The 13,213-nt window shown below is 41.0% G+C and overlaps 1 protein-coding gene across 1 annotated transcript in view; it reads right to left on the bottom strand.

Moving 5' to 3' along the window:
* Window positions 1-6,157: 6,157 nt before the first annotated feature.
* Window positions 6,158-13,213, bottom strand: part of TTC27 (tetratricopeptide repeat domain 27) — a 176,911-nt gene continuing 169,855 nt past the window's right edge. Inside the window, exons 19-20 of the mRNA XM_078444804.2 lie at window positions 11,146-11,246; window positions 6,158-6,404 (exon numbers count right to left, since the gene is read on the bottom strand). Of these exons, the coding sequence (XP_078300930.1) occupies window positions 6,282-6,404; window positions 11,146-11,246 (224 nt within the window). The 3' untranslated portion in view covers window positions 6,158-6,281. The remainder of the gene's footprint in view (window positions 6,405-11,145; window positions 11,247-13,213) is intronic.

Genomic DNA, 13,213 nt, shown 5'->3' with positions numbered 1-13,213 from the left:
AGCCTGTCTCTTTCTTTCACAGGTGTGTGTGTGTATACATACACACATCTGCAGAAAAATGTTAACACGGTTTTATTTTCTACAGCGGTGGGAATTTGGATGATTCAGTATTTTTCTTCTGGTTTATTTGTATTTTCTAATTTTTTGACAATGAATGTGGGATGGGACACTTGTGTAATTTATTAAAGGAGGTCAACAAGAATCAGAGTACACCTCCCCTCCCCCCTGCACTCCCCTCCCCCCGGCCCCCCAATAACCTATATCTTACTGGTTATGATCAGGGGAATCAACTGAGTATGTAAAGCACACTCTAGTTCTGTAGCAGATACACATTTTTTTGTGTGTGAAAAAGAACTGTGGAGGAGGCATAAGCAGGTTTTCTGGCCAGACAGCTATAAAAATACCAAGACAGCTTTTATCAACCCTGGCACCAGACATACTCTAGGCCAAACTGATTTCGGTCAGTAGAGCGATGAAGGGCACCCAGAAGACTGGAAAAACTTTTGCAGCATTGTCTCTCAAACCACAGGGTTATGACCCCCACGGGGATTACGGAAACTGGAGCCAAATGCCTGGAAGCCCCCACCCAGCCACTCCACCAGTCCCGGGGACCCGAAAGACCATCCACAATGCCCCTTTCTCTTGATCATAACAAGAACTAATTGTGCACGGTTGCTCACAAAACACTTCACACACAGCATCTGATACGATCCCCACAGCAATTCTGTCTGGTCTGTAGGGCAGCGATTTGCAGTCTATAGTGGAGGAAAGTGAGGCCCACGGAGTGAGTTCAGGGGCTCAGATGTGGTCACGGCTAGGACACGGTGAGGCTGGGACTTCAATCCAGGGCTTCTAACCCTGGCTTCACCCTAGTCAGTCAATTCCTGGGGTCATCCTTCTCCTGCTGGCTTCTGCCTATCATCATCTCACTTTCCTTTTCCCAGCGTGGGTCCACCCAGAGAACTCCTGATGGCATAAAAATCCACCACTTTGTAAAACTCCATCACATTCTCTCCTTCTTCCCTTCCCCTGTCTGTGCATGCATCCCAGAAACTTGGGAAGGCTGCTACAATGAAGACACTGAGAACACGACACTTTGGTGTCATGGCCCAGCAGCACTGAATGTCACCAAGCTCCCGCCTAAGGAACAGAAAAGGTTGTGTCAATGCTTATTATTGGGTGGTTTCTAAGACACTGTGACGTGTATTGCTGTTAAACTTTTTCATTTTCAAAGCACTTCTACACGCATTTTCCGGTTGCTCTTGTTATAACATCTCTGTCTGTGGATCGCTGACAGGCTACAGAGAGATTAAGGGCTTCCTCAAGCCCCAAGCAACAAGCCTCAAACAACGGAGGCTTCTAGCAGCACTCCCCTGTCTGTGAGCCACAGTAATAACTTCTGCATGTCTATAGATACCGACGTTCATTTGAGCTTTCAGTCTGGAAAAAGTTAGCAATGCATGGGTTAGCTCTTTAACAACATTAACATGATTTACTTCCTCCCACCCCTTTCTGGCAATGACACCACAAAAGATTCAAATATGGCTGATACTTACTGTTCAGAAGACCCGCTTTAATACTATCAGTTTTCCACCTCACAGTCATTGGCGGGAGTCCCTTTCCATAGATCACAATGTTGGTACAGGGCCAAGAGATGGAGCGGTTGACTCCCAGGTCACTGTGGTTTATAAGAAGTCAGAATAAGAAAAAGGAAGACAGGTCTGACATCACTGGCAAGGGACAAATTTTAGCGTTGTGCTAAGAAACTAATTAGTGCTGGCTCTGAATGATGTGGGAGGAGTAAAGACCCTGTCAAACAAAGCCCAGCCCAAGGAAGAAAAGGCCCACATAAAAAGTCCAACCACCCTACTGAGTTTGCAAATCTCAGAATTGACATTAACTTGTTATTCCTCTCAAAGCCAATGGAAAAAACAAAATCAGCTCAAGCAAGCTCTTTATTAATCACTTTATTAACAAGGGTGAAAGAGAAAGTGCTTTATAATAAAGTAATGAGAACACGCACACACACTCACGCAAATGCACACACAATTGGTTTTAAATTGGCTTTGCTGCAAGCCGCATATCCAGGGTAAGAAGTACCTCTTTGTCCACTTAAGCTACTGCAATTAAAAAAAAATAAAATAAAAGAAGAAAATTCAAGATAAGCTTGGCTTTATAGTTCATTTGGTGAAAACCTAATGCAGCTACAATTATTATTAGGCCTTGGTCTGTGAAAGACTCTATACGAGTTAAAAGCAAGCCAGCACTACCTTTAGCCCATAGGGATTACTCTTTTATTAGTATAGTCTTGGGATTAGTGGAAATGTCTGTCTAATGAATGCAGCTACTATATTTGAGCACATGCCTGAATAAGCTACTTGTTGATTGAAACCTATCTATTTATAAGCACTTCTGCACGTTGTGAAAAATCCATCTGTATCACCACAGCATGGCGCCCACCATTTGAATAAAGGCTCTTTGCCATTTCACTATAGGGCCTGTCGAATGAACGCAGAAAGGAAGTATGTTGCATCTACTTAACAGGTTTTATTCCTCACTCTTGGCCAGTAAAGTAGAGTTACCTTATCTAAACAGTGATTTAGATTGATGTGGATGTTATAAAAACAGAAGTGGAAAAAAGTACTTTTCATGAGACTCACCGAGGGTTTTAACTTAGTAGATTTACCACAGTTTGGATAAATGGTCACAAAGAGCCCAAACTAGCCATACCTTTGCTTATGTCACAGTCTTTGAGTGGAGTCTGGAAACTACACATACTTAGTGTCATTTCTTCCTTAAATCTCTGCTTATGAATAGCACACTGATAGCATGTCCAACAGAAACCAGTAGAGCATGAAGAATAGCCTTGGTATACAAATAAGTCAATGTTTTCAATGTTTGGGGTCCTCATTACCGTGCTGAGTCTCCTTTTGAGGTAAGGCCAAGCACTCACCCTAAAAAGGAACCTCAAAATCCAACCAGGGGTTCTGTAGTTCTGAACCACATCCACTCACTAGCGTTTGACACACGCTCCATGGCTCTGCTTCCTAGACTCAGCATCAACTCTGTAAGTTTCCTGAGTTTGGGGTTTGGGTAAAGAGAAGGTATTTTATTTCACTGGGGTTTAACCCATCTGCAGTTAGGGCCCCCATTTACTATGCGGCTTCTTTGGAAAAAGGCTAACAAAAACTTTTCTAAATTAAAAAAAAAAAAAAAGAGTACAATAATCTTAACAGACCACAGGCTATTATGTACTGGGATTCCACAGAATTTCTCTCCTTGAAGAACTTTATAAACAATGAAAGGCAAACATTCCAGGCATCCCATTGTGATAAAGAGAAGACAGAAATCAGCTGACCACTGGAAGCTTTTTCTAGCCCTGACAGAGCCAGTTGAGAGAGTTCTGGCTATTTCTCTTTCTAAAGCCCATGAGCTTTAGAGTCCTGGTGATATCATAGACTTACCTAGTGCATAGTGAGAACGCAATTAACTTGTAGCTATTGGCATGATTATTCATACTAGTTGGACTCAATACAGATTAAAGAATCACATCTTGTATATTCTTCCATTTGACAAGGCACAAAAGTAATGCTGAAAACAAAAATAGTAATACTAGAAAATCAAAGTTGAAATTTATAAAAGACATTTGGAAATAGCAAATATTTAAATCATAATATAGCAATATGAAGCCTCAAAGACCCTACAGTAATGAAATACAGCAGTTTTAAGCTGATACTGTTTTACTGACTCTGCAACTGGGTGAAAGTACTCTAAGAGATATTAAGAACTTGATGGAAGGTACTGTTATTACCACATTCACTTTACAGATGAAGAAATCAAGTACCTGAGCATTAAGTGTTAGAGGTGGTAGAGATGAGGTTTTGATAAGACCCCAACATTTCCAACTTTACCATAGTACTTCCCCATATGTTTTCTTCAATTATGTTAAACATTCACATAAGATTATTAAACATCATTAACAAGTCTACGTCTTTAAAAGAAGCCATTTAACAGCCCCCTCTTTTGTGAGATCATTCCAAAATAAAAGAGGGTGTAGGGCATCGTCCTGGAGAATTTGGTTCAACATAGCATTAGACAACAGGACGAGAAGGAGATAATCCTTTTGTGACTTGGTTTGTGACAACTCACACTCACCAACGTCTTTCTACCTTGAGTTGAACCTGAAGAAAATCAAACTGAGAATTAAAAACTTCTAATACTTGGAAACTCTTTTTCAGCCTTCCACTTGATTCCTGAAATCTTTGCCCTTCCCAGTATATGTCTATCCATTTTCTAGTGGGGCTCACAGCTGGGTATTGATAGAGTTCATCTTAAAACCTCCCTCCCTCCATTTACCTACCTACTCCTCAACAGCTTCCGTAACAGATTTGAATGGACATTTAATGTTAGCTCAGGCTACTAGCTCACTTTATTGGGCTTTCTCACAGTTACTGTGTCTCCTGTATGAGAAACTGCTTTGAGGAAGACACCGACTTTTTTTTTTAGACTAGTGTACTAGAAAAGACAAGCAGGTGGTTAAGGAAACGAAGCATAGGAAACCATTTGTAACTAAAATTCATTGATGAAAGTTTTAAAAGACTTTTTTTAAATGTTCAGAATTCCTATATCTGCAGAGTATGCATTTTTAAATTTCCTGCGACAGCTGAAACAAAGAAGGAAGGGGTGGTAATTATTCACATTTTATAAATAAGAACATAGATAAAAGCAAGGGTCAGATGACTGATGCACGGGACCCAAAATTCAGCAACCCACGCCAGGACTGAGAATTCCTTACTACGACTTTTGTAGTAAGATTATTAAACTCAGCTAATGCCTTCAATATTTGTTTCCACAGACATTGCTAAGAAAGCATCTTACTTTGGCATCTCTGTAACATGGCACCGTTTATGGCTGTCTTCACTCATAATAACCTTATTGAACAACCATCTCGAGGGCTCGCAGTATATAAAAGGAGAAGGGTCTGCCTGGTTACTAGTGGCTAATGGTTGAATCAAAATTTGGGTTATGTCATTTTTTTTTCTTGCATTTTCTTGATTTCGAAGCTAAACCATACGCACATTTCTAATTTAGCCAAGTCTGTATTTTTCAGACACAAATACAAAATCTCAAGAAGGAAAAAGGTTTCTGTCACTCAATCTACTCTTTTACCACTTCTGAATAATAAAGCAGCCGATCTAACGATTCTACAAATTTGTAGTGTGTGATATTTTCTTCCTGGTATAGACTAAGTTTTTCCAAAGGATGATCTATATCATTTTAGGCCGAGAGAGAATAAACCCTATGCTAAAAAGAAAACTACAATTTGTTCGTTCTTTGTGCAGAAACACCTCAAGAATGATAAAGATGCTGAATTCAACTGTAACTAAGCCTAAAGAAACAGGGAACTTTTTTTTTTTTTTTTTTTTTTTTTATTTTTTAATATATGAAATTTACTGTCAAATTGGTTTCCATACAACACCCAGTGCTCATCCCAAAAGGTGCCCTCCTCAATACCCATCACCCACCCTGCCCTCCCTCCCACCCCCCATCAATCCTCAGTTTGTTCTCAGTTTTTAACAGTCTCTAATGCTTTGGCTCTCTCCCACTCTAACCTCTTTTTTTTTTTTTTTTTTTTTTTTTCCTTCCCCTCCCCCATGGGTTTCTGTTATGTTTCTCAGGATCCACATAAGAGTGAAACCATATGGTATCTGTCTTTCTCTGTATGGCTTATTTCACTTAGCATCACACTCTCCAGTTCCATCCATGTTGCTACAAAAGGCCATATTTCATTTTTTCTCATTGCCACGTAGTATTCCATTGTGTATATAAACCACAATTTCTTTATCCATTCATCAGTTGATGGACATTTAGGCTCTTTCCATAATTTGGCTATTGTTGAGAGTGCCGCTATAAACATTGGGGTACAGGTGCCCCTATGCATCAGTACTCCTGTATCCCTTGGATAAATTCCTAGCAGTGCTATTGCTGGGTCATAGGGTAGGTCTATTTTTAATTTTCTGAGGAACCTCCACACTGCTTTCCAGAGCGGCTGCACCAATTTGCATTCCCACCAACAGTGCAAGAGGGTTCCTAAACAGGGAACTTTTAACGTACTTCAGAAAGCTCAAACATTTGGAAAAATCACAAAACAAAAATGTTAGCCATAAAAGAGAAATTTATTTTAAAAAATCAGTATCTTGTGTTTCAGATACATAGGTATGAGAGAAACTCAGAAACTCAGAAGGTGAGAGCTCCTTTTCCAGAAAGTGTTCCCAGGATGGTCAATACTGATTTCGAAACTCATTGCTAAGGCCTTGTAGCTCAATTACTAGGGCGTCCATAGCTACCATTTCATCAGCGAGCTCCCTGGAAATCTCTCCACTCGCCGCATCTGTGAAAAGTTGCTGCAATATAAAGAACAAAGGAGAACTATCAAAACAATGACAAATCTCTTTAAAATAAGATAGGTACAGAGCAGAGAAGTCAAATTCCCTGTATATAATAATACCACATGACAGCAGCAATGGTAGGGTTTGTTCTGTTCACCATCCTGGAAACGCACAAGCTGCAAAACTGAGCCAGGCATCAAACAACGTGCCTGAACCTGTAAATTTGAATGAGCTATGCTCTTCAGAACGGCTGCCCTGAATATCGGTTATTCATTTTGATGTCACAGGATGGTTTCTGGATTTTTCATTCAACAAAACAAATCTATTCATTGTGTATACAAACAAAACAAACACATTTTATATTCAAGTTCATACAAACCATACCCTTTACGTTATTTTTTTAATGTTTATTTATTTTGACAGAGAGAGAGAGAGAGAGAGAGAGAGACAGAGCATGAGCAGAGAGAGAGGGTGACACAGAATCCGAAGCAGGCTCCAGACTGAGCTGTCAGCAGAGAGCCTGAGGCAGGGCTCAAACCCACGAACTATGAGAACATGACCTCAGCCGAAGTCAGACACTTAACCAACTGAGCCACCCAGGCACCCCCCTGCCTTTATGTTATTTAAAAGTTAATTATGGCATAGGACTCAGGGGTCAAAAAGATTATCAAGATTTGGTAAAAGCAAAGAATCCCAGCATATTAAAATAAAAATGAATGTGCTCTCTCCTCCTATAAAAGGAATTGCCTTGGGAGGTATATTGCAACATAGGTCGATGCCATCGTGGCTGAGACATTTTGGAAAGCCTCTGTTAGGAACTGCCTGCTGAGGCAAGACAGGCACCTAAAAAAATTAGCTTTGGGATTTTATGACCACTGTGTGTGTGTGTGTGTGTGTGTGTGTGTGTGTGTGTGTTGATCAGAAATGTAATTTACTCAGCATGCTACCTTTTTTTATTATTATTAGTTTGAGAGAGAGAGAGAGCAGGGAGAAGGGCAGAAAGAGAGGGAGAGAGAGAGAGAATCCCAAACAGACTCTGCACTGCCAGTGCAGAGACAGACATGGGGCTTGAACCCACGAACCCACGAGTCAGACGCTTAACCAAATGAACCACCCAGACGCCCCAGCACACTATCTACCTTCTTCATCAGACTTGACTAGCTGACCTGTTTACAAAAAGTAAATTTACCCTTACTGTGGGACTATTTACTATCACTACCATATATCACATGACAAATGTTCTGACAGAATTCTAAAGAGGGAGTCCCAAAGATGTTTTGAGGGATAGTATCATCACTGGGACAAGCTTAGAGTTTCACACAGTGATTTTTGGAGCCGAGAGCATTCACTCAAATGCAGGACTTCATAAATGTTTAGTAAAGATTTGTCACATTACCGTGTAGTCACATTGTGTACAGCATTTCATAACAGACTGACATAAGAACATTGCAATGTGATTGATAGAGAAAACACCTTTTAGGAAAATAACCTGGACTCACACAGCACATTTGATTTTTACTAAGAATTACAGTGCTTGCAAATCATCATGAATCTGCATCACTCCCCTATGAACTCAGGAGGAAGCAGATAGAAATCGAGGCTTAGAAAGAATGAATTATTTGCTGAGGATCCCTAAGCACGTAAGTGATAAAATCTGTTCTGTGTTCAGGCTGTCCAGCATTTCCCCCAACAGCTCCATGCCCTCTGGAGCAAATCTGCACAGTGACAATGTGCTGAGGGGTGGAGAGTTGCTCCATCCTGGGGGAGCACAGACGGGACAAGGTCAGGTGAGTCTCTAGGTTCTTGGAGCTTTTATTTCTATGAAGTCCCTGGCCTGGCAAGAAAAGATCAGAGACTGGTACGAACCAAGCTTACTGCAAGCTATTTAACTGAGCTATCCTATTCCATTTTCAGTATTTAAGGTGCTCTCAAAAAGTGTTTTTGGGACTGAAATTCAGCTTTACAAACCAATTTGTTAAAAAAAGAAAAAAATAGGAAGGGCATCTGATCTACTATAAAACCAGAGACTCCCAAATTTTATAGCAAAAAACTGTGCTTCAAAGGAGGCGTTGGGAGGCAATTTTTTCCCATTTTTGGATAACCCCTTAGGATCTAATGAGAACACAATCTAAACATAGACGATGCTCTGAGTCCTTCTTTTCTTTTCTTTTTTAATGTTTTATTTATTTTGAGGGAGCGAGAGAGGACGTGAGCAGGAGAGGGGCAGAGAGACAGCGGGACAAGGATCCAAAGTGGGCTCTGTGCTGACAGCAGACAGTCCAATGTGGGGCTCGAACTCAGGGTCTGCGAGATCATGACCTGAGCTGAAGTCAGACTCTTAACAAACCGGGCCACCCAGATGCCCCATCTGAGGCCTTATCTTCAATGTTTGGGCATCTTCCACAATACAGGAGGATAGGCAGTCTCTGCACAGACAAGACTATTTAAGTATGTAAGTATAGATTTATATGCAATTAATAACTCATAAGAAAAAGCTTTGCACAGAGAGAAGGGAACTAGTAGAATGTATCCTGAGGAAATAATCACGGGTAGGTAAGTGATCTAACCCAACTAGGAAACCACACTCCTGATCTGAGAAGGAAAGTCACAGGAAAGCATGCTACCCTGACTTTTTTTGAGAGCTCATGCTGCTTTCTCAAAGACACAAAACTGAAGTTATGCCACCAAGACGGGTGAGAGTATGGTTCCTCCTGGTAGATTATAGGAATTTGGTTCCAGCTTGCAGACTAAAAGGATAGTAAAGCAAGTTACTAATCTAAACAGGCGAAAACGATGTCCTCATCAGAAAAGATCAAACAATTGATAAAAAGGCATGCAAACTCTGGGAAGGGTTTTACACGTGTCCAGAAGTGACTTTCACTTGCCACACACAGACTCACTCTCAGAAGCGTTAGGATTCGTTTGCAAACTACGATTAAAAAGTGAAGATGAGTAAAAATGAGAAGAGAGGGGTGCCTGGGTGGCTCAGTCAGTTAAGGGTCTGACTTTGACTCAGGTCATGAGCTCGTGGTTCACGAGTTCGAGTGCCCCGTCGGGCTCTGTGCTGACAACTCAGAGCCTGGAGCCTGCTTTGGATTCTATGTCTCCCTCTCTCTGTCTCACCCTCGCTCACGCTCTGTCTCTCTCTCTCTCAAGAATAAACATTAAAAAAAAATGAGAAGAGAAAGCACTGAATTGTGTTACAAGTTATATGCCTTTAAATTTTGCTTCCAAAAGTATAATCCACACCTGGCTACACAGATTTCCCAGGCTCCGCCCCATGCCTGACCTGCCACAGGTAGAGACTCAGAGTCCAGGCTTCAAACCAGTTGTCTTGGGGACTCTTCGGTGTCTCCATCCAAGTGCTCATTTATAAGGTGGCGTTTGTAGATTTTATATGTTTTAGTGTCAAACCTGAGTCACCCACCTAAGTTAACAATGTTTGTGAAATCCATATACTACCTCCTTAATATTTGTCTCTAACTCAACTTTTTAAAGTTAAATTTTTTTAATTAAACAAATAATTTTTTTAATGTTTATTTATTTTTGAGAGAGAAAGAGAGGAGAGCATGAATGGGAAAGGAGCAGAAGGAGAGGGAGATACAGAATCAGGCTCCAGGCTCTGAGCTGTCAGCACAGAGCCTGATGCAGGGATCGAGTCCACTAACTGAAATCATGACCTGAGCCAAAGTTGGATGCTTAACCGACTGAGCCACCCAGGTGCCCCGAACTTTTTAAATTTAAATAAAAGTCTTTTTTTTTTAAAGTCTTTTTTTAAAGGAAACATTATACTACTGTAAATGAAAAATAAGCAATAATATTCATGAAAATGTAGGTTTGATGTGCTAGTTATACTTTTTCTAGCATGCACTGAAATAAATATACACTAAAATCAAAAGTTTAGGCACTCATGCTCTTTCTCTCTCTCTCAAAAATAAATAAACATTAAAAAAAATTTCTTTTTAATTAAAAAAAAAAATTAGGGTGCCTGGGTGTCTCAGTTGGTTGAGCATCTGACTTCAGCTCAGGCCATAATCTCACAGCTCATGAGTTCAAGCCCCACATCGGGCTCTGCTTTGATCCAGAGCCTGCTGTGGATCCTCTGTCTCCTTCTCTCTCTGTCCCTCCCCTTCCTCTCTCTCAAAAATAAATAAATATTTTTTAAAAAGACAAAAACAAAAAAACCTTTAGCCAAGTGCTATCAGTAATGTATGTGCCACACTTTGGGGAAAGCGATGGTAAGTAAAAGAGCATTGCTTTGGGGCACCTGGGTGGCTCAGTCAGGTAAGCGTCTGTCTGACTTTGGCTGAGGTCACGATCTCGCACTCCGTGAGTTCAAGCCCTGCATCAGGCTCTGTGCTGACAGCTCAGAGCCTGGAGCCTGCTTCGGATTCTGTGTCTCCCTCTGTCTCTGCCCCTCCCCTGCTCACGCTCTCTCTGCCTCTCAAAAATAAATAATATGTTTAAAAATTTAAAAAAAAAAAAAAAAGAGCATTGCTTTACTTTAACTTGAAGAATGCAGTAGGGCTGGATTATAAATATTAATTTCAAAGACTCCTGAGTTACCCAGGAAGGGTAGTTGAGCCATTAGGCTGATGATGCTGCCACCAGGACAATGGACCACCTGGGGGCTGATATCTGAAATGTCACGCGGGCCTAAAATTACTCCCAGTGTAAAAGACGACTTCAGAGCGGTCAGGTCATACTAACACCTTCTTCCTGTGACACTTCAAACGAATTGACATTTCACTCTTACCTTTGCTTTAGATATCAAGCCCTGTAAATTGAGTCGAACTGAGGAGAGCACCTGTACTGCCTCTTGCGGGCTGGATTTGTGTTGACTGTGTTTCATAGCCACTGAAAAATACACATGGGAGAAAACATGCATTAAATACCGGTCACGATAATTTACAAGTACAAAAAACAATTGCTTAATTAGGATTTTATAGTACAGACTCTACAAATATTTCTACATGGAGAGTCTTTATTTTGGTAAAAGGACAATAATTATGTGCACAGTTCTCATTATCTTTCTTAACACTTACTGCTAAAAGGAGAATTTTGAGGAAAATAGGTGATTTTTGGTACGTTACAAATCATCAGGAAGAGACCCTAAACACAGATACACACACACAAAACATATACAGACATACACTAATGAAACCAGGCAAAAAGAGACAAAATCTAACTGAACACAAGGTGTCCACAGAGGGCAAAACCAGATGTGGCAGATCTTAGTGTAGCTTCCTGGGGCACCAAGTCCTTAAAAGGGACTCACAGTAGCCAATGACACCGGCCTAGTGAAGCGACATGACAGGTGCTGACAGCTCAATCCTAACCTCCTTTTTATACTCAGGGTTTTCCATCACCATTCTGGAAGGAGTGATTTCCACAACCTATATGCTTGCATTCAGGGAGGTGACCGCAATGGGGATCTCGGGTTGCACTTGACATCAGCAAGGGCAGGGAGAGAACAGAGTTGCCCATGTGGCCCTACTCTGCCTCCAGTGAGCCGGGGAGCCCATTTCTTCCTAAAATGTGAAATTACCAAGAAAGCATAACCCTCACTAGCAAAAGGCCTGGCTATTCATGCTTTATAAGAACCAGTAAAGAGCTCTGTAAAAATACGGCACCTGATATCTCTCCACTGGTTTGTTCTTGTGTTTGTTCTTCTAAATTATGCTTGCTATAAGCAGATCCATAACCAGATCCAGTTTTAAAACTACGCTAACCAGTACAACAGTGCAAGTCTACTTAGTACCCTAGATCTTAGACCAGGAATGGAAATAGACGTCTTTCTTGCATGCGAACTCTGATCGTTTGGTGGAGACTACCTGTGCCTGGCAAAAACTGCTTTATCATTAATTAATGTCTTCCATGGTTGGTGAGAACGTGTGACATTCTCATTTCAAAATAATACTTAGACTTTGACATTTCTCAGCTCAGGGTTGAAAGAATGCATGGTAATCAACAATGTTCACCTCATCTTCAAAGGGCACAGTTAACCTGGAGATAGATAGTGAGGATTATGATGTCTGTGTCCCTTAGTAGAAGAAAATTTGACTACCATAGCTGAGGTATGTGGGCTGTTAAATGCCTAGGAACGGATCAGAAATAGCTGTGATTCTTTTTGTTATTGTTGTTGTTGAGAGGGAGAGGGAGAGAGAGAGAGAGCTAGCTCGAGGGGGGAAAGGTAGAAGGAGAGAGAGAGAGAATCTTCAGAAGGCTCCACACCCAGAGCAGAGACCCAGTGCAGGGCTTGATCTCACAACTGTGAGATCATGACTTGAGCAGACATCAAGAGTCAGACACTTAACCGACCGAGCCACCCAGGCGCCCCTGTGATTCTTTTTTAAATCCTTATTTTAATTCTGAAAAACAAAACAAATAAACAACAACAACAAAAACACAAAAGCAGATCAAAAAGACAAACACTATTAGACCCCTTCCTCAATCCCACTTCCAAAAGGCACTAGAGATAAAGAGAGAGCTCCAGAAAAAGAGAGAAATAAACTGCTGTTTCAAATTATCAGCAAATCCAAGACAGCAGTGCTTCCTCCAGGTAGACTGTAGTTAAAATGCATAACTATTATTTTTAAAGTTCCTGAATGGCAAAGAAAGAACCAGCTTTTGCGCACCGTTTCCCAGAAAACAGAAGAGCGGAGGCTATAAATGAATAGCCCCCAAACAATACAAAGGGGCACAAAATGACAACGTTGTTATTCAAAGGTCTCAAACCCTATGTAGACACTGTAATGTCTTCTCCGGCCTTTTGAAGCACGTAGCTACTCTTACAAAGAGCAACTCAAAGGAGTCATTGTGTG

Source organism: Panthera onca, chromosome A3 (assembly GCF_046562875.1).
Source record: "Panthera onca isolate mPanOnc1 chromosome A3, mPanOnc1 haplotype 2, whole genome shotgun sequence".
NCBI lineage: Eukaryota > Metazoa > Chordata > Mammalia > Carnivora > Felidae > Panthera > Panthera onca.
This window is presented reverse-complemented; position numbering and strand designations above follow the sequence as displayed.